General features: G+C 35.3%; 3 protein-coding genes and 1 long non-coding RNA gene across 8 annotated transcripts; 1 reads left to right on the forward strand and 3 right to left on the reverse strand.

The window, feature by feature from the left end:
• The first annotated feature begins 8 nt into the window (after positions 1-8).
• Positions 9-1,204, forward strand: LOC131624084 (F-box/LRR-repeat protein At3g26922-like). The gene is made up of 2 exons (XM_058895070.1): positions 9-959; positions 1,043-1,204. The coding sequence occupies exons 1-2, from the start codon at positions 15-17 to the stop codon at positions 1,202-1,204; spliced, it is 1,107 nt and encodes a 368-aa protein (XP_058751053.1). The 5' UTR covers positions 9-14.
• A 10,602-nt stretch (positions 1,205-11,806) lies between these two features.
• Positions 11,807-15,622, reverse strand: LOC131624085 (uncharacterized). Its single transcript, XR_009290449.1, has 6 exons — positions 14,467-15,622; positions 13,250-13,536; positions 13,085-13,153; positions 12,350-12,685; positions 12,092-12,247; positions 11,807-11,990 (listed from the first exon to the last, which is right to left on the reverse strand). It is a non-coding gene; the product is annotated as an uncharacterized LOC131624085 (long non-coding RNA).
• Positions 15,623-17,705: 2,083 nt separating this feature from the next.
• On the reverse strand, positions 17,706-19,053 carry LOC131624075 (F-box/LRR-repeat protein At3g26922-like). Its single transcript, XM_058895063.1, has 2 exons — positions 18,139-19,053; positions 17,706-18,041 (listed from the first exon to the last, which is right to left on the reverse strand). Exons 1-2 carry the CDS (start codon positions 19,051-19,053, stop codon positions 17,877-17,879), a joined length of 1,080 nt encoding a protein of 359 aa, XP_058751046.1. The 3' UTR covers positions 17,706-17,876.
• Positions 19,054-20,062: 1,009 nt separating this feature from the next.
• LOC131624086 (histidinol dehydrogenase, chloroplastic-like) lies at positions 20,063-23,975 on the reverse strand. 5 transcript variants are annotated; one of them, XM_058895075.1, is made up of 7 exons: positions 23,826-23,975; positions 23,411-23,617; positions 22,405-22,966; positions 21,463-21,524; positions 21,232-21,291; positions 20,937-21,027; positions 20,063-20,814 (listed from the first exon to the last, which is right to left on the reverse strand). In XM_058895075.1, exons 4-7 carry the CDS (start codon positions 21,517-21,519, stop codon positions 20,654-20,656), a joined length of 369 nt encoding a protein of 122 aa, XP_058751058.1. In that variant the 5' UTR covers positions 21,520-21,524; positions 22,405-22,966; positions 23,411-23,617; positions 23,826-23,975; the 3' UTR covers positions 20,063-20,653. The 5 variants fall into 5 exon arrangements, with proteins under 5 accessions (XP_058751058.1, XP_058751057.1, XP_058751056.1 ...); XM_058895074.1 differs by lacking the exon at positions 22,405-22,966; XM_058895073.1 differs by having other exon boundaries at positions 21,463-22,966.
• Positions 23,976-25,619: the final 1,644 nt, after the last annotated feature.

Here is a 25,619-nt window from a genome sequence, read left to right on the forward strand (position 1 = left end):
TCTCCTCTGTGACAATGAAGAGAGAAAGGCGTAAACATAATTACAGTGAAAACAAAGACAGACTCAGTGACCTGCCCAATTGCCTTTTACTCCACATACTCTCCTTTTTGAATGCCAAACGAGTTGTTCAGACTTGCATTCTCTCCAAGAGATGGAACAATCTTTGGAAATCTCTTCCTGTCCTTAGATTAAGTTCTTCAAACTTCAAAACAGACCGGGCTGCTTCAAGCGTCGAGGCTGTGCAGAATTTCAACAAATTCATGTCTAAAATCTTATCTCTTCGAGATTACACAGCCTCACTTCACACTCTTGATGTTCACCGCTATGCAATTAGGAAACCTCGCCAACTCAAATGGATTATAAAATACGCTGTTTCACACAATGTCCAGCATTTAAATATCTATCTCAAATGTCATTTTCAACAATTTCCCCCTTGCTTATTTTCATCTCGCACTTTAACCTCTCTTAAAATTTCTGTTTTCCGCTCTAGATTGTACACAATGAGAGCAATTTTTCCCAATTCTCTGAATTTGCCAGCATTAACCAGTTTGTCCCTACAGTCATTCACCTTTCGTGTTGGCGATGATGGACGCACTGAGCCTTTTTCTGCATTAAACAAGTTGAATAGTTTGATCATTGATAAATGTGAAGTTCTTGATGCACAAAGCCTTTGCATATCAAGTACCACACTTGCCAATTTAACTATAATCACGAGTTATAGGGCACGTAAGGCCTATTTCGGATTTGAGCTATCTGCACCAAGTCTTTGTAGCTTTAGTTTTAGTGGTCTTCCTCTTCAGAAACTCTGTCGGAGCAATGGCAATCTCTCCACGGTCAAGCATGTAAGTATTGATGTCGATTATTGGGTTCTTGCGGCTGATACTCCTTTGGTTCTACTTAACTGGTTGGTGGAGCTTGCTAATATCAAATCATTGACAGTTACTTCAACCACTCTTAAGGTACTTTATAGCATGTTTTGTTTGAGAAACAAAATTGTATCATTTTCAGTTATGAAAAATACTAATTCGTCCTGATTCCTTAGGTTCTTTCTCTTGTTTCCGATTTATTGAAGTTTGAGTTCTCTTCCTTATGTAACTTAAAGTCACTGAAAGTAAAAAGGAAATATCCTTCCTCAGTACCTGATGGATTAGTGGACTTTTTGCTTCAAAACACACCCTCAGCGGAGGTTGACATAGTAGATTGATTAAGGTCGGATGTGCTTTCAGCATTTTAAAAAGAGATTTTTTTGGCTTGGTTAACTTTATTTTTGCATCCTTCTCTATTCTGTTTTCCAGTATTTATAGTAAACAACTGTACATGTATACTATTATAACATGATCTATTCTGTCACAACCTAAGTGGATGCTATATAGAAAATATTAGAATTGAATGTAGTTATTGATTGTTTGGAAAAAAATCTTGTGGGTGATGTAAAGTTATGTGACTTACATAACATTTGGTGTTATCAAATATCTGTTATGGTGGCGCTATGGGGGATATACATAGCTGGTTTTGGATTCACCGCAATGGAAAATATCAATTGATATTGTAGATTTTCTACCATAATGCAAAACAACCTGTATGTCAGGATTTTGGCTCTCCGTCATGGACCGCCATTCTCCGTCGACAGCACTAACATTATCCTTTTATAGGTAAGGATTAGCTTGACAAATATATAGTTATGCTATTTATATATTCCTGAGGGAGATGATGTTTATAGAGCCTTTTGATAGTATGTAAGAAGTGCTAATTTATTTTAATATCTGTTTCATGTTTTAAAGCCTGGTCAGCCCTTGATCACAAACAAAGCAGATGCTGATGCTGTGACTAAATTTATGAAAGTGCCGTTGAAGGTTCCCAATGGATATGCATATATTAACTTTGATGATCTCCTTTACCTTGCTGTCACTAATTCAAAACAAATTGTTCTATTCTATGGTTCTGTTTTTATGTTCCCTTTTAGCATTATAAACTCCTTCAAAACTATCATGTAACAAGACAATTACATGATTCAGTAGAAAATTAAATATCAGTTTTCACATACACAATATGATTGCGAGTTGGTTTGGGAAAGGTTTTGAAGGGAAGAGATTTTCTGAATCACATCTATAATTCTCTAAAAATCAACTCACAAGTCACAAAAACCACTCACGATAATTATGCTCTAACTCTCGGCCTCCATATTATTTCACTACTTAATGTTAGCACAACTCAATTCAGTCTCTTGTGATGCAAGAAATTAAATACATACAACAAGATTTTTTTTTTGTGTAAGCAAGATTCATTAAAACGGAGAACTAAATGTTCTCAATATCTGATTACACAGACGAGGAAACCCCGTAAAAAGAAATTACAAACCAATTTAGAATTACGATAGGAATAACAACGGATCCTTGTTAAACTCGTAAAAGCTACAAATGGGATGTGTAATTTCTCCAATAAAAGACCATTTCCAAACCAAATATTTAATCTTCCACAATGTATTATTCACATCCCAACCTTCATTTCGAAAACAAATACCATTCCTACTAAGCCAAAGAATCCACATAGTAGCTAGCCACACCACACCTAATTTACCCTTCTTCACTTTGTTCTTTTTACAAAAAGAATACCAATCCATAAAACACGTTTTGCACTCTTCTTCCATCGCCCTCCAAGGCTTCCCAATCCAAGAAGAAATTTCCCTCCACACCACCTCCACACCTTTACAAACCATAAAAGAGTGTTCCCGGTTTTCCGGATTAATACCACAAAAAACACACTTTAAATTATCCGGAGTTAAAACTATACCTCTAACCAAAAGTAAATCCTTAAAAGGAAGCCTATTCACAAAAAACCTCCAACCAAAAGCTTTGATTTTGTAAAGGACATCCAACTTCCAAATCAAAGACAAGACCTCGTTGAACTTCTCAAAAGGCCCGCAAGGAATACGCTTAGTAACAAAAAGTCTATAACAAGATGCCACGGAGAAAAAGCTATCACCCGAACCCTTCCAATAAACCTCATCCCTCCCTATACAAGACGGCCCCCTTCCCAAAAGAGAATTCCGAAAAGAGACCCAAATCAAATTCAAGGGAACACAATTAATTTGAGAATCCAAAATGCCACAATTTTCTCATTCCCAAATACCTTTGTTCCACCCTCCCATACCCGCCACCGACACTTTTTTCAAAGCCGAAAGAGAAAATAACTCTGGAAACTCCTCTTTTAAACTCAAGTTATTCCTCCACTTTGCCTCCCAAAAAGGAGTAGCATACCCATTACCCTATTTAAAACCACAATTTCCGGAAAAAGGATCCTCCCTCTCAATGCTACCAAGCGAAAGTAAATCTTTCCACCACCAAGAAAAAAAGGAGTAGATGAAGAGAAGGTAGAAGAGTTATGAGAAGAAAGAGTAGAAGACATACCTCCACAAAAGCTTTTTATGGTGATGTCACCATAACGGGCTTTCAACAAGTCGTACCAAAGCGAGTTCTCTGCCTTAATAATTCTCCACCTCCATTTGTTAAGAAGAGCCATATTAAAATCCGCAATATTTTTTATTCCGAGACCTCCGTATTCAAACGGAAGGCAAACATTCTTCCAACTAACCCAATGAATACGTCTTTTATTGTCCTCCACCACCCCTCCCCAAAGAAAATTACTTTGTAATTTTGAAATCTCCTTCACCACTTTTAGAGGCATCTTATAGAAAGACATCGTGAAAATGGCAAGCGAACCAAGAATAGATCTCAAAAGGTTTAATCTTCCTCCCAAACTAAGAAAACGGTTCTTCCAACCCGCGAGGCGCTTCTTCATCTTCGATAAAAGAGGCAACCAAGAAGCGTATTTCCTCGGGTTGCTCCCAATGTTAATCCCAAGGAAAAGAAACGAACTATCCTCCACTTTACAAGAAAGCACAATAGCGGCGGCCTCAAGAAAGCTTCTCGATACATTTAAACCTATCAACTTACTTTTATGATAATTGATCCCAAGACCCGACACCATCTCAAAAGCCTTCAAAACCACTTTAATAGCCCACACTTGTTTCCAACTTCCCTCTCCTATCAATAAAGTATCGTCCGCAAATTGAAGTATATCCACCGCAACATTGTCATTAAAATCCATTCCTTTAAAAACACCATTGTTTATCGACTTCCGGACAAGACCCGTAAGGCCTTCGGCTATAAGCACAAAAAGAAAAGGCGATAAAGGATCACCTTGCCTTAGACCTTTCTCAACACAAAACTCCTTCGTCGGACACCCATTAACTAAAACGGACATATCACTATGCAAAACCAACCTCTCCATCCACTTCCTCCATCTCTCTCCGAACCCCATTATTCTTAACATGTATCTAAGGAAATTCCAAGAAACTTTATCATAAGCCTTCTCGAAATCTACCTTAAATAAAAGACAACCTCTACCTTCTTTCTTCGCAAAATCCACTAACTCATTAGCAATCAAAACCCCATCAAGTAGATGTCTATTCGGAACAAAAGCACTTTGACAAGACGAAATAATAGAATGAAGAACCCTCTTCAATCTTCCCGCCAAGATCTTCAATACCACCTTGTACATACAACCCACCAAAAAAATGGGCCTATAATCATCCAAAGAGATAGGATTAGATGACTTAGGAACCAAAGACAAAAAAGAGGAAGTAACCGCCTTAGAGATGAAACCACCGGAATGAAAATAATTAAGAAAGTTTAAAAAGTCTTCCTTGATGAAACTCCAACACTTCTTTATAAACATAAAGGAGAAACCATCCGGGCCCGGACTCTTAGAAACACCGCAACTATCTATGGCTTCCTTAATTTCCTCCTCTTGAAAAGGCCTTTCAAGAAACATCGCATCATTAGAACTAATGCTATTAAAGGGAATGCCATCCAAGAGGATTCTATCCGAATCTTCTTCCAAAAATTTATTAGAAAAATGCTTCCATACTTCCTCCCTTACTTCCTCAACCTTTTCCACCATCCCTCCTTGAGTAACAATGGGACCTATATGATAAAATCTTCTTCTTTATTTAACAACTTTGTGAAAAAACGCACTATTCGAGTCACCTTCATTTAACCATTTAAGTCTAGATTTTTGAACTAGCATATTCTCTTTTATCCTCAAGTTCAACCAAAATCTCTTATTGGCCTCTTGCCTACCTAAAAGAGACTCTCCAATCAAATCATCCATCGTATCCTCCAACCTAGAATCCCCCTCATTGATATCTCTAACTCCTTCCTCCACCTCCAAATCAATTCTACTAAAAACCGTCTTGTTCCACCATCTCAATCTACCTTTAATCCGGGAAAGTTTTTCCTTGAGCACATAATCACCTCTTCCTTCCACAACCAAATCCTTCCATTCCTTTTCGACAAAAGGAAGAAAAGAACTAAAAGTAAACCATTCATTGTTGAATTTAAACGGTTTAGGTCCCCAATTAAGCTTATCCACCACAAGCCACACCGGACAATGATCCGAAATATCACGATCCCCAACTAATTGCCCAACAACTCCCCAATCATTAATAATTTTGCTCGACACAAGGAAACGATCAATTCGACTCATAGATCTACCATCTCCACTATACCAAGTAAAGTTTTTTTCCTTTGCTAGGAACGTCCACCAACCCACTATTATCAATAAACTTTGCAAAGAGCTCCAAACCCGACTCCATATCCCTAATCGATATTCCTTTTCTTTCATGAACATTTATAGACGCATTAAAGTCCCCTCCAAAGATCCACTCCCCATCCGAAAAAGAGCTTTTCAAATTTAACAAATTGTCCCATAAATCCTTCTTGTTTTGAAGAACACAAGAAGAATAAATGTTCACTACATAATAAAAATTCTCCTTCCACTTCACCTTTATCCCTAAGAAGCCCTCTCCTTTAAAGCTATTAAGAACTTCCATCCTATCCTTCCTCCAAAGAGTAAGAATCCCTCCCGATCTACCAATCGAGAAGATGAAGGTGTGATGAAAGAAAATGGATTATAAATTAATCAAAATTGAATTACAACCAACTTAAAATAGCTTGTTGGTTACATAATCAACCCAACTAACTAGTTAGCTAGTTAATTTTTTTTAGGAAATTTCTTTACCCACCTCCTAACCTTCTTGGTCACCTCTGGTGAATTTACTAAAATACCCCTTGTTTCGGAAGTTCATTTCCGAAAACGTACTTTTATTGAAAAAAAAAGGGGTTTTCGGAAATGTATCTCCGAAAAGGTGTTTTTTTTTAATGAAAAATATTGATTTCGGAGATGCATCTCCGAAATAAAGTTGTTTTTCAGAAAATTGGTGTATTCGGAAGTTCATCTCCGAATTCACCCCCCTTGGAGGAATTCGGAAATGTACTCCCGAAATAAGGTCTTGACAGAAGAAAAATAACAAACAAGAACGATTCGTTTTATTTAATCGGATGAAGATTACATCGATCACATTACATAAGATTAAAGTTACATATTGTTAAACACAGGTATGTGGGGATGAGTCAACATTTTGATAACGTCGTCCGCCGATCTTTGAAGTTTCGCGTCCAACTCGATCGGGCCCTTCGAAGAATATCGGTCAAACATTGTCCACAAAACCGCTAAATCTTCGTCGTTCTTGATCTCAAAAGGTGTGAACTTAATGCCTCCCTCGTCGTTAAGCGATGGCGAGCGGTACTCGATCTTGACAACCTTTCGATTTTCGGGATATTGCAAAAGCGTGTTGAGCGACGTTATCAACTCCGCAAACGGCGTGTCGCGCGAGAAGCAAAATTGGAACGGCATCGGGTAGACGGTGGTGAAGTAGACGAATGCTAGGTGGGGGTAGGTTTGTGTCATTTGTGTTTTCTGGTGTGAAGAGGATGAAGAAGAGTGTGTTGTATTTATAGACTTATTGGAGCAATGATAGCCCAACAAACCTTATCCTGCTCAGTGGACTTTTCGGAAATGAACTTCCAAAAATTGGAGGCAGACTAGTATATTTCGGAAGTTCATTTCCAAATTATACAGAAACAGATGTAAATTTTGCATTTTGTTGATTGCTTAGCGTTTTGTGTAAAAAATACAAAAGGGATTCAAAATAGACATAAATTAGACAATGATGACATAAAACATACTTATATTATATATGTATTGAATCGGTCCGATTTTACATGATAAACAACAATACATACAAAAATGGTCATTACAAACAAAAATGATCTGAAACAAACTAAAATTCACAGAACCAATCGGTGGATCCTAAGTCCAAGATAGGTATGTTCTTCGACCGCTCTCTATTTTGTCGCCGCCAACATCAACGATGTTATCGATATATTTGTGCATAAAAAGTGGCATCTCATCAATGTAGACAATGGGTGATTTTTTGATCGGCGGTGTGCGAGGTGGCTTCGAAATACAGGCTCCTTTGTTACCACTACACTTGGACTTCGGTCTCGGTGAATCCGGGAATGATGCATCAACATGTTCAAAGTAGGAAGGAGATCGTTTTGTTGATGTGTCTTCTTGTGTAATTTTGGACTTTTTCGGTGCACCTTTCATTTTAACCGATTGAGATGGCGGTTTCAAATCGGTGGTCTCCAAAAATACAATTTTTCGCAATTATTCTTTTATGTGCATTTTCATTGTGTCATCCGCTTTAGCAAACTTCTCCATTATCACTTCCAACTCGTCGGAGATGGTGATTTTGGAGTCATTTCCTTTCGGCGGGTCAAAATCATCAAAATGAAGCTTCTTCCAATGGTCGGCTACCTCATCCATGCGTATTGGTGGATTCAACTTCTTCTTTTTTGAAAGTATACAAGCACATGGAAGGCCGTATGTCTTTCTAATGGTACACCCACATAAAGAACTATCCGGCCCCGTGGTCTCCGACCGCTTCGCTTCATGAAACAAAAAATTCAAACCCGATCGGGATATGTTATAAATCAATTGGGAGAATAAAATTTGGCCCTTATACCGGTGTTCCATAACCGTCTTGCTCCGACCGAACGATGTTTTAATTTCATTGTGTTGATTTTCAAGCATTTGGTTCACGGTGTCCCATCCCCGACACAAATCTCCCTTGCTATCACCCAACCACCTCTTGAAGACCGCATGTGCGGATTCAACTCGGTTCGTCGTGGTGCAACCAAGATGTCTAACTCAATTTGTCCAAGCGCACACGACTTTTTCTCTGACTTTGTCAAGAATGGTGGATTCGACATAATGACAAAAAGTCTTAATGGAACCACACAAAGACCTAAAGTGTACCAATTTCTCGGTATACACCTCTTCGGAGTATGCATCCAAAATTTCCCTCCATGCCGCCATTTTCCTATCAACCACAACACCGGCTTTGATAACTTTTCCGTTTTCATCCGGCCTATCTTTTGTCACAACCGCGGGTTTCAACTTACTTCTCACGTTGCAAGTTTTGTGATACCGACAAAGTAACGCGGTCGATGTCGGGAAGACGGTATCAACCGCATTCATCAAAGCATTGTCCCGGTCGGTGACAATGACGTTTGGCATAACCTTTTGATCAACTAACAAAGACTTGCATATTCCCAAATCCCATGTAAAGTTATCTTCTTTTTCACACTCCAAAAAAGCAAACCCGACCGAATATGTCTTGTCCGTCGAGGTCACACCGATAATCTCTAGAAGAGGAAGCCTATACTTGTTGGTCTTGTACGTAGAATCCATCACAAGAATGGTTGGAAATGTGTTGAATAACTTGATACTTTCGGGATGAGTTCAAAAAATATCACGCACCCTAACTTTCTCCTCGGACGTTCGGAAGCTTGACACATATTTGTTATCGCCTAATAGTTTCATAAGTTGTTGCATTTCGGACCGAGGGCCCATTTTCAAAACTTTGAGATTGTGTCATTCATTGTAAACTTGCTTGATATTTTAAACGTTATCCGGTTTTTTACGCATCAAATCGGCAAGTATGTTGCGAGGCGCCACTTTGACTATCGTTAAATCCGAAATCACATTCTTCTCTTCGCGGGACAAACAACACGCCATTGGATGTCCGTGTAACTTGGCATCCAAGGCATGATTATGAATTCCACAAAGTACGGTTAAACGCCACAAATCATCAACCCTCCGAGTCGCGCGCAACTTAAACGGACACCCGCACTTTCTCGATCCCGTGTCTTCGTGTTTTAGCACCCGGTTTGATTGTGCATAAATCCCACCCCGTTCGCAATTCAAAACAACGAAAGCTTTCCGCCTACTATTTCCATTGTCAGACCTTAAAATAACAATACCAAATCCAAGTTTACTAGCTTCGTTCCGAACCCAATCAATCAATTGTTCTCGACTACCGAAGCTCCGATCATTTGTAAATTGTTGTCGAACATCAACCACATTGATCATAGGATTAACATCGATAATCGGATCGTTATTAACGTTGACAACTGCCGGAACTACTGTGTCATTGTCTTGCACAATGTTGTCCGGATGCACCATACCTAACATATGCAAAAATTAGCAAAATTGGCCAAAATTGTTTTTTTTTTAACTGCCAGGGCATATTTCGGAAGTTCATTTCCGAAATTTGTTAGGTAATATGTTTCGGAAATGAACTTCCGAACCATCACAGGTTTCAGCATAAATTTGTTGAATCAATGTAGTGAAATAGGGGATGAAATGAGAGATGTTTGCCTCAAATTGTAGCTTTCTATGCCCCCTTTAACGTGATCAACGGTTTGAAACTTGATTTTAGGAAGAAAAATGGATGGAGATTGATTGAGTTTTGGAGAGGGTTTGGAGAAGTTTTGGAGAAAAAATGATGAAATAGTGAAGGAGGGAAAATTGTATATGTAGCAATATTTTCGGAAATGAACTTCCGAAATATTCACGGTTTTGATTTTTTTTTGACTTCGGAAATGCATCTCCGAAAACACCACTTTTTTGGTGTTTTCGGAGATGCATTTCCGAAGTAAAAAAATTCAAAAAAAAAATAACTTCGGAGATGCATCTCCGAAGCAGGGGTAATTTTGGGATTTCGCTGGGGGTGACCCCCAAAGAGAGGTGGGTAAAGAAATTTTCTTTTTTTAAGCAACTAATCACGAATCACTATCAAGCTAGAATAATTGTTGTTATGGATTAACAACTAACTCATCATTATTGATCCATAAACCTAAGCATACATCATCTTAGTTGTTCTCTTCAGAAAACAAATCTATCAATAGATGACTTTGAATATTCTCTTCATGACTTGTTCCTTAATAAGATAGAACATAGTGTAAAGTTTCCTTGGCTTGAACTAAGAAACTTTCTTGTTAGATGCGATGGGGTTCCTAATACATTCGGAGGTGTGATTTTAAAATCACACTGCAATTGCGGTCTAACCCACGATTTTTGAACTAATAATGTCGTTTGTTTTGTTTTATAGAAAAATAATGAGATTGGTCAAAGTGGAGGAAAGTAAGTTCTAAGAAGGTTTTCATGAGCCAATTTTGAAAGACATGGGCAAAAATGAAAGCACTAAGTAAAACACCATTCCAAAACTCCTAAAAACAACCATTTTTCAAAAAATCTAGTGACAATTACGGGTGGTTCGTAAGCAAGCCTCACACCGCTAATTGTTACGAAGTAGAAATAACCCAAGTTTGAATGGTATCTATACTGCTGAGGATGGTTAGAAGTGGCTCATTAGAATTTAATTTGTTAAGAATACAACATACCATAACACTTGGAAGTTGGTGTGGCATATTTCTGTTCTCGAGAAGGTGAAATTCTTCCTTTAGACGTGGGTGTGGCATATTTATGCTAATTTGTTGACTAAATATTTTCTCAAGCATAATTTGTCTCATCCAATGAAAACAATTACGTGGAATGCACAAAAAGGTAGTATTATGATTTTGAATATTGATGGTAGTTGCCCCGGTTATCATGGCGTTATGGATTTTGGTGAATTAATTCAAAATGTTAATGAGTTTTGAGTTTATGATTTTGCGGGTAATATTGATTATTTCAACATCCTTCTACTGAGTTTATGACGCTATTTCTTGGATTGCAGATGGCCTGAGAACTTTACATAAAAAATCTGATGTGTTATTCTAACTCCAAAATTAACTATCAAACATATCTCAAAGTTTTTTAGTGTTTGTCATCGTTGTGCCACAGTTCTTTAAAGAGCTTCTCTCTCTAAAGAATGACGGTTTCAACTATTTCATTTTCTTAGAGAGAGAAATGTTTGTGTTGGGTATCTAGCAAAAACATAAAATTAATAATATTATAGCACTACGCCAAATAAGCTATTTAATAGCGTTTTTTTGTTTTCGATAGCACTTAAAAGCGCTATTAACCGCGCCGCTATTGTAAATATTTTTTGTTTAATAGCACTTTAAAAGTGCTATTAAAATACCAGTTTTTAATAGCGTTTTTCCTTAAGCGCTATGGAAGTGGGCATTTTGTGCGTCTTTTGATTTGATTTTGATAGCACTTTCAAAATAAGCGCTATTATAAGGCCCATGTTTGATAGCACTTTCAAACAAAAGGCTATTATATGGCACATGTTTGATAGCACTTTCAAAAAAAGCGCTAATATATGACACATGTTTGATAGCACTTTCTCTAAAAAGTGCTATTATAGGATGTTTCATTAATATCACTCTTTACAAAACGCTATTGTAGACCCTTTTTTTTTACGCAAAATTACTCTTTTTGTGTGCAAATATCAAAACACTACATTCAATTTAATACCAAATAACGCTTTAAGTTACTCATTGCATACATATTATGATCCATCAATACCAAATAACATTTTTAACCAAATCCATTTGCTTAAATATAGTAACATATATAGTGGGCATCTAGTGTACTAAAAAAAATAGGGCATTTACATAGATAAATTTGTAGATGCATGTGTTCTAGCTAAGAGTACTTCAATTTAAATCTCAAAACAAATTGTCATACTTTCTAAACAAAATTTGATGATTATAGAGGTACCAACACGTTTACTTTTTATGCTCGTCGGTTAAGACTGCATTCAAAGCCTCGGTGACAGAGAGAGTAATAACCTGTTTAATCATAGAGTTGTTGTCATTATGAATGAAAAGTGAAAAGAAAAACTAAACGAAAACACACAAGTTTTGAATAGGAGAGGAATGTAAAAAATTACCAATCTAGACATAAGAAACATGGGACCTCCAGAATCTCGTGGCCAGTGTCCAGAATCTTCTTCTTAATGTTGTTGTGATAGCCTCTTCTGTTATATCCTCAATATTTTGACTTTGACTTTGGGTAAAACTTGGTTGATAGGGTTTTCTTTTGCAAACTACATTGTTAAAGTCAGTGAAGTTAGAAATTCTTACTAAAACAGTGAATATGAGAAATAATGAGAGAATTTAGCAAAACATAAAAAATGAATAATGAAAACCCGAAGGCGCATAAGTAGATCATCGTTGTGTTTGTGAGTGAAGCGATTATCGTGAAATTACAGTGAGCAGTTTCAATATCGTCAAGATCTTGAGGAGGTCCGGAATGAGGATCGAACTCTCGTATATGTCTTCGGACATGATTGTTCAACGTCCGAAGCCATGGACTACCTCCTTTGGCAACCTTGAACTTCCACATTTTTCTCCGGAACCAATGTTTTTCTTAAAATTATTCGTATAGTTTTTAATGTCAGAAAAACTGAAGCAGTGAGCAACTTCTAAATGACCATCACTCTTAGATTCCAGGTTTTTTTGAGTAGCGGGTGAAATAAGGTGGTCTGCAAGGAGTGCAAAACAGAATGTCAGATACTATCATATCAAATCTCATAAATTATATGAATTTTTGATTTAGAAAAACACATTGATCATAGTTTCTTTTTTCTTTCCTTTGTCCATAAATAAGCAATAAACGATAGTAGCTAAAAGTAAAATGGCAACGCCAGCTGCTGAACCAATAATCACATACAATTGGTCCTTTTTTTGGCTTCCTTTATGAAGATCGTAGTTTCCGGAGTAGCTGTTGAGGGCAGAAAAAAAGTAGTTGTTTGATGTGTAAATATTTGAACTTAAGAGAAATGTATTGATTCATTTGAAGCAATTGTGTTTCATATTTGAACTTAAAAGAAATGTATTGATCCATTTGAAGCAATTGTGTTTCATGGAAAAACAATACTAACTTTAAAACCAAATTTCTGCTCAAAAGTTCAGACGGTACAGTTCAAGATAACATATTGTTCTGAACATACCTGCAACAATATAAGCACAACATAAATATCAAAACATAACGTTTGAGAGTGCACACACGCGATATTGTTGCATTCGTAAGTGATAAAACTACTCACGTGAGTGCGAGATAGCTGACAGTTCCCTCAAATTCAGAAGGTTCTCCAAAGATTTGTTCTCAAGATGACTGCATAAGAAAAAAGTGGTTGTAGTTAAATTAAAACTGAAAAAAATGAATCCTGAGAATGAACTTATCATGAATCAAGATCTTTAAGTTCGTGCATCCGGTGAAATCTGGTACCGGGCCTGTCGGCATATTTCCATCAAACCATCTTCAACCTAAACGTGACATTCTATAAGTATGTTGAGGATTTAACGCTCTTTCTCGATTTTCACTACTAACTTTCTGCATTAATTAAAAAATTATATTGACATACATTATTGTAAATCCAACTCTATAACACATCACAAACACTTCTTTCATTAAACAAATAGTGTCCAGCAAAATCAAGTTAATAACAAGATAAGGAATAATCTTGTAAATATAATATATTAATAGAGAAAAGAAAGAATATAATCCAAATATTGATCTAAGGTATCCACCAGCTACATGAATGATCAAGAACCATGTGTAAATGGTATAAAAGCAGGCAATAAAGCAGAGCATGTTTCCACAGCTTCCAAAATCAATCCACCTGTAATAATTGATATGCTTAACCCATAAATGGCAGCAAACACAAATGGGAGCAAGAATCTTTTCTCTTTTTCCAAAAACAGAGCATGTATCAGTTTTTTGTTTTGATTTGAATGATGCTTTGAGAGAAAAAATGTTTGACAAATACTTATAGCAATTAGAATATAATCAAACTATTCAACATATATCTTAATCTCAATTTAGTAAAATATTATAAAGTACTTGAAATATTAAGGATATCTATCAAAAAGAGAAGCAAAAAAATAGATTTAAGAGAATATCTACTTTCTGCTTTTCCAAGCATTTTGAATGAAAACCAACACCAAAAAAAGTCATAAACCAAAGGGTTCAATATATTTTTCTAGAAATGTAAGAAAACAAAGGGCTTTTACTTTTTATTAAGACATGAAGAGCAATTACAAACTCTTATTGATAATTTCTTCTTGAATAATCTAAAAAAGAATTATATTATCATTTTGCAATGAATTTGTGCAACTACATATAAAAGAGAGACGTAGTTGGAATCCTTCAGTACTAGAACCAAAAATATTAACAACAAAAATAAAATTATAAAAACTAGACCGAATAACAAACGAAAGGATAAACGATAATCATAATTAATTGTAATCAATCTTTTCATACCAATCCATGATGCACATACAGCTGAACCAGCAATTACGAGATCATATTTCATTGCAGTTTTGAAGCTGAGCTCTGCTTTATCATCCAACACCTTGATCTGTCTTCTAGAAAGCTCTGACAACAAACCACCCTTCCTGCTAAGTGCAACAGCTGAAACAGTGGCTCCACATCTCAAAATTTGCTAACTTGGAATTCCAATGAAGATCCAACTAGCCTAACAGAAATGCACTTTTTCCCCAAAACCTTCAAAACAGTAGCCATCTTCCAAGAAAAATTTCGATACACTTCTACAATTTAACCTGGAGTCCAGTTCTCCACGAGTTCAAATGCAGGCGGAAACGGTCTTACAGATTTCCTCGAAACTCTCCCCACGATTTCCTCACCAGTAGCACCTTCAAACCCCTTATACTTAACAGTGTAATGGTGGCCCTTACCACGAATAATCTCTGCACATATCTAGGAGCCAGAAGGCACCTCATCTTTGCTTAACACTTCCACCTCAGTCCCTTTCTTGAGTCTCATGATCGCCAATATATTTCTGCAAAATTTCAACCCAGTCAGCATCTATTCAAAACAAAATCTAAACAAGAAGCAGAACAAATATCTGATTTTTACAACGACAGTTGTCATCTACTTCAAATTCAGTATTAAAAAAGGAAATAGATTAAAAATCTAACATCTAATAATCACTATCAACATTTAAAAACCATTGATTTGATGATCATAGCAAATTAGCGATCAATAAACACAATAGGCACATAAACTAACTAGAACCCAAATCACAGGTAATGCTAATTCGGAAAAAAACATTATTCCAGAACTCTTACTTCAAATAGAGTTAATGACCATATCAATCAATTAACAACATTTAGAAGCTATCAATTTTATGATCATAGCAATCAATAAACACATTAGACAAGCCTTATTAAAATCCATTAAACCAAAATCAGCTTCATCCCCCAACCCCCTATGAGCAGAAGCACTGAGCAATGTATTATTAGTTACAAAATCAGGTTGTATCCCTTCATGTCTCATTTCATCAAACAACCCTAACAAACCCTCCCAATCCAACCCACCCTTAGCACAAGCATTAATAACAGTATTATAAGTCAACACACTAGCAGGAACCCTCGCTTGTTTCATTCTATCAAGCAAATCCTGAAACTGACCATTACGACCATAAGCATTAATAACAGCAGTATAAGCAAACACACTCCGAGGAACACCTTGGCTAGGCATTTCATCGAACACCTCGCGACACTTATCTAACAAGCCCTCCGTACCCAAAAAAGTGATTATAATCGTATAAATGTGCTCATTCGGTTTACACCAAATCTATCTCAGAAACAGTCACCGCCCTACATCTTGTCATAAATTAACCAGATAAAAATCAGCGCCCTATGTTTATATTCTCATAAAAAATCCAAAAACGTTTATGCACACTCAGATTTAAATCAAACAATATGATTTATATCAAACAAATAAGACTTTGAGATGATTCTCAGTTTCAAAATCCCTATGTTTCTAAACATCCGATTCAAACAGAACCAAACATGATTGCAAGCGAAAATAGCTAAAAATAAAGAAGAATTTTTAACTTACCTTTGAAGAATCCAGCAAAGACTTCAACTCTGAATCGATGAACCGTGGCCGATGAACAAAGAAGAGAGCGTGGCTGGGTTTGACGGTGTGAGTAGGTTCCACGGCGTGAGTGGATTCGGCGGAGAAGATTAATCGACGAGAGATGATATTTGCAGAGTATTCGGCGGAGTATTCAGCGAAAGAGTTAGGAGAGAATGCTTTTGGGGGCAAAATGAAAAGTTTCCCCAATATTGTGCGCCAAAAATGAAAAAGTGTCCCCTTTTTTATTTTATTTTATTAATTTATTAAGTTCCACAGTATTAGGGATGACTAAAATAATAGCACTTTTACATAAAGTGCTATCTAAATGAAAAATATTTTTTTCAAAAAAAAGTAGTGAAGATTATTAATATCGTTTTTCAGAAAGTGCTATTTTAGTGTATAATATTAATAGCATTTTTTAGAAAGCGCTATCAAAATGTACAATATTAATAGCGTTTTTCAGAAAGGGCTATCTTACTAAAATTTAATAATAGCGTTTTTCTATTAAGTGCTATCAAAATCACATTTTTTGTATTTTATAATAACGCCTGACCATAAAGTGTTATTATAAATATGTTTTTTCCTTTTTAATAACACTTTTTTTAAAAGTACTATTAAATTAGGCGCTACGAAATATCAATTTTGGCGTAGTGTAGTGTGCCAATTCCTTTGAAGAATCTTATGTTAGAAGCATCACTCTATTAGCTTAAAGGGAGTTTAATATAAAATAAGAATCATAGAGGAAAAACTCTAAGTCACCTTCTACAACCAGAATAATATGTATTTGTGGCACACTTCAACTAATTAAAAGTAACTACTAATTATTCCTATAAAGTTTCTCATTTGTAAGACTCTTTCATACATATTCATCACATTCTTGGCTAAAAACAATTGTCTAGTACGCATGCCACAGCAATTTGAACTACACAATCAAGCACAGTCAAGCCAAACCAAACGCTCAACAATAGTATGGAAAAACACCACTTGCAGTATGAAAAAATCCTTTATATTGACCTTATCATCAATTAATAATAGTTGATTAAAATAGAAAAATGAAGAAAAACACAGTTGCAGTCGTAATAGACAATTTGTTTTGCACTAGTCACAATATCTGCTTTATTTGTGACCAAGGGTGCACCAGGCTGTAAAACATGAAACAAATATAAAAATAAAGTTAGAACTTTTTACACAACCAAAAAATCTATAAACATCTACATTATTTCTGTTAAATTAGTTGTCAGAGCTCTAATAGTAAAGAAACAATCTCTTAGAGAAATAAATAAATAATTTGTTCAAACTTTGAAGGCATGCAAGTAACATGACTTAATCTTCTCATCTATTACTATCTATAAAGTCTAGTAAACTTAAATTCTATATAGCACTGACACCTCTAAAAAAATGTGTGTTCATGTGAGTGTAAGTGTCTCAAATCGACACCGACACTTGAGATTATGTTTACTTTATTTATTTTTCAAATTATCTCCGGTGTCTGCACTTCATACCTTAAATTAACATTTCAGGTAACCAGAACTTTAGATCTCTTGCTGTCATATGCTTAATAACACTGTTAGCTGGTTCATAACAGTTAACATATTGCTACATATTTGGTAGGCTCATCTTTAGCATCGATCATTATCAAAGCATAATGACATCACACAAGATTTTTTCAAACATTCAATAACTATATTTTCACAGTGTCAATTCAACTATACACAAAGGTTAGGGGGAAACAGAAAATAGAGAAGGTTATTTTTAAAATGTTGAATGCACACCTGACCTGACCTTAATTAATCAACAATGTTAACCTCTGCTGAGGGTGAGTTTTGAAGCAAAAACTTCACTAATCCATCATCGAGTATGGATGAAGAATATTTCTTTTTTACGTTCAGTGACTCCATGTTACATAATGAAGAGAACTCAGACTTCAATAAACGGGGAGCATGGGAAAGAACCTATGCAATCAGGACAAATTAGTATGAGTTCAATAATATTTTTCATAATTCAAAATAAAACAATTTTATTTCTCAAATCAAACATGCTCTAAAGTACCTTAAGAGTAGATGAAGTAAGTGTCAATGATTTGATATTAGCAAGCTCATCCAGCCAGTTGAGTAGAACCAAAGGAGTATTAGCCTCATATATCCAATACTTGACATCAATACTTACACGCTTGACCGTGGAGAGATTGCCATTGCTCTGACAGAGTTTCTGAAGAGGATGACCAATAAAATGAAAGGTAATAAGACTTGGGGTAGATAGCTCAAATCCGAAAGAGGCTGTAGGTGCCCTATCACTCATTATTATAGTTAAATTCACAAGTGTGGCACTTGATATGCCAAGGTTTTTGGCACCCAAAACTTCACATCTGTTAATGACCAAACTATTCAACTTGTTTAAAGCAGAAAAAGGCTCAACGCGTCCATCATCGCCGACAAGAAAGGTGAATGACCTTAGAGACAAGCTGGTTAATGCCGGCAAATTCAGAGAATTAGGGAAAAACAATCTCTTAGTAAACATTGAAGGGAGGAAAACAGTAAGTTTAAGAGAAGTTAAAGTGCCACATGAAAATAAGCAACTGGGAAATTCTTGAAAACGACCTTTAAGATATATATCTAAATGCCGGACATTGTGTGAAACTGCATATTCTATTATCCATTTGACTTGGCCAGGCTTCCTAATTGCATAGCTGTGAAAATCGAGAGTGTGTAGAGTCGCTGAGGAATCCCGACAAGACAAGATTTTAGACATGAATTGGTTGGATTTCTTGACAGAACCTAATGTAAGGACGGGAAGAGACTTCCAAAGATTGTTCCATCTCTTGGAGAGAATGCAAGTCCGAACAACTCGTTCGGCATTCAGAAAGGAGAGTATGTGAAGTAAAAGGCAGTTTGGAAGGTCACTCAGTCTGTCTTTGTTTTCACAGTTTGGTAGGCAGTAATTATGATTATGCCTTCGTCTCTTCATTGTCTCAGAGAAGAAAGAAGAATCAAATTCCAAGAATGAGGTTGTGTTCTTCTATGAAGTGAAAGTTGAAATCAAGAGTAGAGGAAAAGAGTACCCGGCTTCGCTTTTGACTCTTCCTCTTCCAATATCTCGACACAGATATGTAATACCTAATTATAAAACCCTTTAATTCCTTCTACTATAAAACCCTAATTGTAAAACCCTTTAATTCCTTCGACTATAAAACCTTTTTAGTTTTTATAATACCTTCCTCGACCAATTAATTATTATTTTTTTAAATATAATTTTAATTATAAAACATCTTTTTCGGTAATATATAATAACAACTCTAAAATAAATATTTATTATTTTTTCTTCTAAAATTAATTTGTAAAATTATACCAATAATCAATAATTTTGATGGTAATTATAATCGGATTGGATCCACCAATTCAACCAGTTGGATTGAGAACTAGATCTTTGACTGATCTGTTTAGACCTAAAACCGACATGCAGAAGATCATGAATGTAAATAAAAAATTGGTCAAAAATCGGTCAAAAAATCAAAAACCAAAAGTTTGAAATGTTAGATCAGATTTGATTTGATTTATAAAAATACAATAAAGGATTTCGTTTAGAATCAAAATGTTGTTTGATCTAATTTTTTTTCCTTCTCCAATCATTTTGTATACACTAGTATAGAGAAACCAAAGAGAAAAATCAATTAGATGAATGAAAGTGGATTTTATATAACAATACATATTACATAGTAGGTAATTAGTTTATTAGTCCAAAAAAGTTCATCATTTATTGCATTTAACACTTTTTAAATGAATTAAAGAATTCATAACCGATAAATAAAATTTATTTATCGGTGTAATTAAGGTTGACAATGAATTAAACTAACTCCAAAATAGTTCAAAATTCGATTCGAAAATTAAATCGTTGAGCTAGGTTCATGAACCACAAATGAGCTGATTATGAGCTAAAAACTAATTTCGTTACTAAAGGCAGCACTTTTTTTCACCTTGAAAGCGCTACTAAAGACCCCATTTAGCCAGCACTTTTACTTAAAAAGCGCTGCTAAAGGCCCAATTTAGGCAGCGCTTTTTCTAAAAGCGCTGCTAAAGGCCCCCTTTAGGCAGCGCTTTTCTCAACTTTAGACAGCGCTTTTCATTAAAAGCGCTGTCTATTCTGCCTATATAAAAATTGTTTTCACTTAAAACAAAGCGCTGTCTATTATAAGTCAGCATATATGCACCAGATTTTCACCATTTTTGCACCAAAATTTCATAAACTTGAAACAAATTTGTAGCTTCAATATAAAATTTGAAACAACAACAACATCAATATACATCTTCAATCCATACACTAAGAGAATACTGAGAACAAACTCATACAAAATCTCAGAACCTAAGTTATGTCAACATGGATTCTATACAAGAGGATTCAGTTTAAAAAAAAAAAGCCTAAGTTATGTCATGACATATTTATATTGATGTAGCTTCAATATAAAAAGCCTAAGTAAGCATGCATATTTATATATACTAATAATCACCAAAGAGTGATCAAGTAGACACTACTATTTATTATTATAATTTATCAATGCACAGTTGTCTACTTATACCTTCCTTAGACCTTCCTCTGTGAGAGATTGCACAGTTATGTACTTGAGGAAAGAGTCCAAAGACACACCGTTATACATTCTTGCATATCCGTAAGTGGGAAGGACGTGGTTTGTCCCACTTGCGTAATCACCGACACTCTCTGGTGTCCATGGCCCTAAAAACACAGAACTTGCAGAGGTAATTGAATTGCCATCAAGGAGACATATTGTGGTCATCTAACAAGAATTCAGAAGCATAAAAGGCGCCAAGAAATGAAGAATACATAGATTGTATTACCTGCATTCTCGATAAAACTTTCCCACTTCTCCGCGTCTTTTACATTGATAATCAAATGCTCGGGTGCATACATGTTTGAGAAAGTGATGGCCTAGAAGATGCAAAAGTAACTTTTACTTCTATAAAAAAATTTCAGCTTATTTCCATAAGTTATCCATGATAACTTATGAAAACAACTAATAGCTTATATACAAACAGTTGACTTTATTTTATCTTTTAGATTCAAATAATGAAATGCAGTAGAGAATGTGGATGCATATCAAGAGATTCAAATGTAAAATATAAACACACATACTTGAAGTATCATTTTTGCAGTTGTGACATATTGATTTCCAGGGCCAAAAATCTTCTCAACCTACAAAAGTTCCTCACAAATTCACTTAGAATATATTGGTAACGTATATGTTTATTTAAGTAAATAACAGCATGGTAGCCTAAGCTTATCCTAAAAAGAGAAATAGGTGCCATATTATTCAAAATAACTTAGAAAGACTACAACAATCATATTAAAAAAGAACAAACAAATCTCGTAGACAAAATGATTAACAGATGAATTATCAGTACTGCACCGCGGCCCTTGCATTGAATCTAAACCATAACCATGGAAATAACACTCTCATTTCAAATCTGATAAACCTTGTGTACAAGTACTGCTAGAGTAAATGAAAAAGCATTGACACAATTTTCGAATTAGAAAGGAGCCAAAAATAACTATATATACTTATGGTTCTAATGCTTATGCCTTAATGACTAATTATATATACAACCTTAACTTTTAACTATAACTATATATACAGCCTTAATGACTAATTTTCGCATTACAAAGGAGCCAAAAATAAAGTAAGAAGTTTTTTCTAAACTATATACACACGTGCTCAACCATCATGCTTACTGGAAATTTGGTCCTTTGAGTCCGCAAGTGGGAATCATGCTTAACCATCATTACACACGTGCTCTCTACAAATGATGGCTACTATGAATTAAGCCTCACATACTAAGTAAAGTAAGAAGTTTTTTCTAAACTATATACTAAAAGTAAATATTTTATATTGCTTTGACCACTTTGTATTTTTATTAACTTTTTAAGTAGGTGAATATTTTTAATTTTTATACACTAGAAAGAGGCGTGGGTTGGGAGGGACCACCTATCTAGTGTTGGGTTCTATAGTATCTATAGATTCCAAAATCATTCATAAAGCCATCTTTTTTATTAAACCCTTTTGCAGTGTTTACGTATGATGCAATATAGACAAAGAAATGACAATTTACCAAGAGTTACCGAAAGTATAACTATAGAAAGACCAAGCTATTTCATATGATCATCAAAGAACATGAATTAACCTAAAATGAATGTCACTCAAAATATTTGTCTAATCTGAAAAATACAGTGACATTAAAAATCTAATAAGTAAGAGCTTAGTCAATTATAATGAGAAATTGATGTTGCATATATGTGGGTAGACATTACCAAAAATAAACGATGCTCAACAAATTATGACAGTATCAATGAATGCCTGAGAATACGACAAGGACATAAACCATGGTCAGGGACAAAATGTGCAGCAAATACCAGAAAGGTCGCATGGGCATCCGCTAAAAGAAGAATAAAATAAATCCTGGGACACAAGTTCTCATGTAAGCTTTTAAAAGCATTCAAAACTCAATGAAAACTCAATTTTGCATAGATTCTTAAGCATGGAAGATAGTTCTGTCATATAAGCGGTCTACAAGCGGCTGCATCATAAAGTCGGAGATAAGGGATCCAGGTTCCATGTTCTTCTGCCTCACTGGTGTTTTCATGAACCTAATTCAAAAGGTCATAATAATGGGAGTTCCTAATGAAGTTTTGAGACATAACAAAGTAAACGAAGACACCAACAGTTCTCTCTATGTTACACTCAGCCCAAGCTACATGTTCTGCAATGTTCTCTCATTGGCATAGAGAAATTCTAGCCTCTAGAAACCTCCCATTGGGTATGAAAATTCCAAACGATGCTCGTCCTTGACAAATTCTGTCATTCCTTAATGCTCTTGATGAACATTCAATGCAAGACAAAATAGTTTAGTTACAAACAATTTAATTTAACTAGATAAAACATTATCTAAAACACCCAAACCAAACACAAGTGAATAAGAACAAAGAGTACAAACATATGCTCATATGTCCTCTACTTCATATCCTCACTCTATAAAGTATACAACAAGTGAAGAATGATTGAATCATATGCAATATCAAAATTTTGATTCATCCCGAACAAAGAACCCTAAAAAATAAAAGAGGGATTTTACCCATATAACTGAAATCAAAACCTATAATTAACTTAGGTCTTAGCTTGAGACAAAATTGAATCTTTATAAACACACACAGACACAAATGTGAAACTACACCAAAAAACAGAACAATAGATGTCTCAAAAACTATGAACAAGTAAAGCAAAACAAAACCAAATGCATTTCAAAACAACTGAAATTACCAGTGGAGCTTGAACTCTAGAGACCCTTTGAGAATTAGTAGAGCTTTCAACTAACTGGTTCATCTCAGACCCCAAATCTCGTAAAGAAAACGTACTTCTCAAAGCAAATTAACCATCTTGAAGCATATCAACTCAACCCCTCTCAAATCTAACCTTGAAAACCCAAAACCCGATCCATTAGAAAAGCTTCAATTTTTAACACCAAAACTGCGAAAGAAAGAGAAACAAAGAAATGGGTCATTAGAAAATGACAAGTTTTCAAAATAGCTTTGTAGAAAGGGTAACCTCTCAGAGTCTCACCATCATCTACATGCACCTTTCCTTGTTGTGAAAGAAACCACAAATCTTTTCCTCATAAAAATTGAGAGAGACTGAGAAGAAGGAACTTAGGGTTTTAGAGTTTTGATAGACTAACCTTTTCCTTTGCGTTTTCTGGATGACAGTGGTGGTTTTCATTTCTTCTGGTGGAGGGCGTTGGTTGCGGACAGAGGGGAAGCGGGCGACAGAGGTCTGGACATAGGGTTTTTTTGCGGGAGAGAAGAGAAACAGTTCTGAGAATAGAAAGAATGAATGAAGAAAGAATGAATAGAAAATATTTTTTAATTTTAATTTTAAATAACTTTAGGCAGTGCTTTTGTAAAGCGATGTCTAATATGAGACTTTAGCAGCACTTTTGTTAATATGGGCCTTTAGCAGCGCTTCTTACGTGGGTTTTTAGCAGCGCTTTTGATAAGTGCTGTCTAAGGTAGGCTTTTTAGCAGCGCTTTCGATAAGCGCTGTCTAAGATAGGCCTTTTAGCAGCACTTTTCCACATTTTCTTACATACTTTCCGTGTTTTATTTTTTAGTTAACTTATAGAAGCGCTTTTGGAAATAAGCGCTGTCTAAGGGGCGCTGCCTAAATTCATTTTTGGCGTAGTGTACATAGTTCGACTCAATAGGTTCATGAATCAATTCGATTATATATGAGATATATTATATTGTCTTTAATAGTAGGTTTAAAGATTTGCTCTAAATCTTCGTATCATATTTTATTTTAATCTAATGGTTTTATTGATAATTTATATTCTCAAGTGAGCAAAATGTTTCTACAAATGATCATACAAATACAATTAACATCATATACATTTCAATCTTATAACTTTTATTTTATTTCTATATTTTTATTTAAAAAATATTAATTTAAAATGTAAAATATATATATATATATATATATTAAAAAATTTACTTTTAAGTCAGTGGAATAAGTGAGTTGAACATAACAAGATAAACCTAATGAGTCGAACCAAGATATTCGTGAACTTCTAACAAGTCCAATTTGAGTTGGAAAAAAAGTTTGTGATAAACTCGAACTCGAACTCAAACTCGGTCAATTCTTAACGAGTCGAGTTTGAGCTAAAAAAGAAGTTCGTCATAAACTCGAACTCGGCCAATTCTTAACGAGTCGAACAGAGCTAAGGCGAGTTCGACTCGACTCGACTCATTTCCAGCCCTAGGTGTAATCTATCCAAGTTCAAAACCATTTCTTATGATTCAAAATCTAGGTAAAGTAGTGGGTCAACAAGGACTATTGGTGAGTCACTGATAGGACTTTTTATGGAGTGATCTCGTGGACAGCATCCGGCATACTCTTCCTAGAGAGAATGTAAATGATTCTTTTTCGTGGAGCATTACCTCGGATGGAATTTTTTCTGTTAAATCCTGTTATGATTTGTTCTAAACAAAGTTAATAGGCCCTCCTCTTAATTTAGATATTGTCAATGCAGTGAATCATCTTTGGAAGATAAAAGCGCCACCTAAAGCCCTCTTTTTTGGATGGAGGATAATTCATAATAGATTGGCTACCAAGGACCAATTAATTAAGAGGGGATTTTTGTTGAACGGCAACAATTCGGATTATGTTTTTTGCTCTACAGAGGCGGAAAGCCTTTCTCATTTGCTAGGGGGTTGTTTGGTCGTGGAGACTATTTGGATGAAGGTTTTTTATGGATAGGTCCCGTTGACGGATTATCTTTGGAGGAGTTTGAAGGGTTTATTTTTACTTCCGAGAACGTGAAGAATTTAGCCAAGAGGTCTTTAATTGTGGTAATTTGGCTAGCAAAGGCTTGGACTATATGGAATAGGCGTAACGAAATCATTTTTAAGAACGAATCTTTTAGCTTTACCGATTGTATGTCGGAGGTAGTTTTTATTTCTTGGAAATGACTTTA

This window comes from Vicia villosa, unplaced genomic scaffold, assembly GCF_029867415.1.
Source record: "Vicia villosa cultivar HV-30 ecotype Madison, WI unplaced genomic scaffold, Vvil1.0 ctg.000101F_1_1_3, whole genome shotgun sequence".
Classification (NCBI taxonomy): Eukaryota; Viridiplantae; Streptophyta; class Magnoliopsida; order Fabales; family Fabaceae; genus Vicia; species Vicia villosa.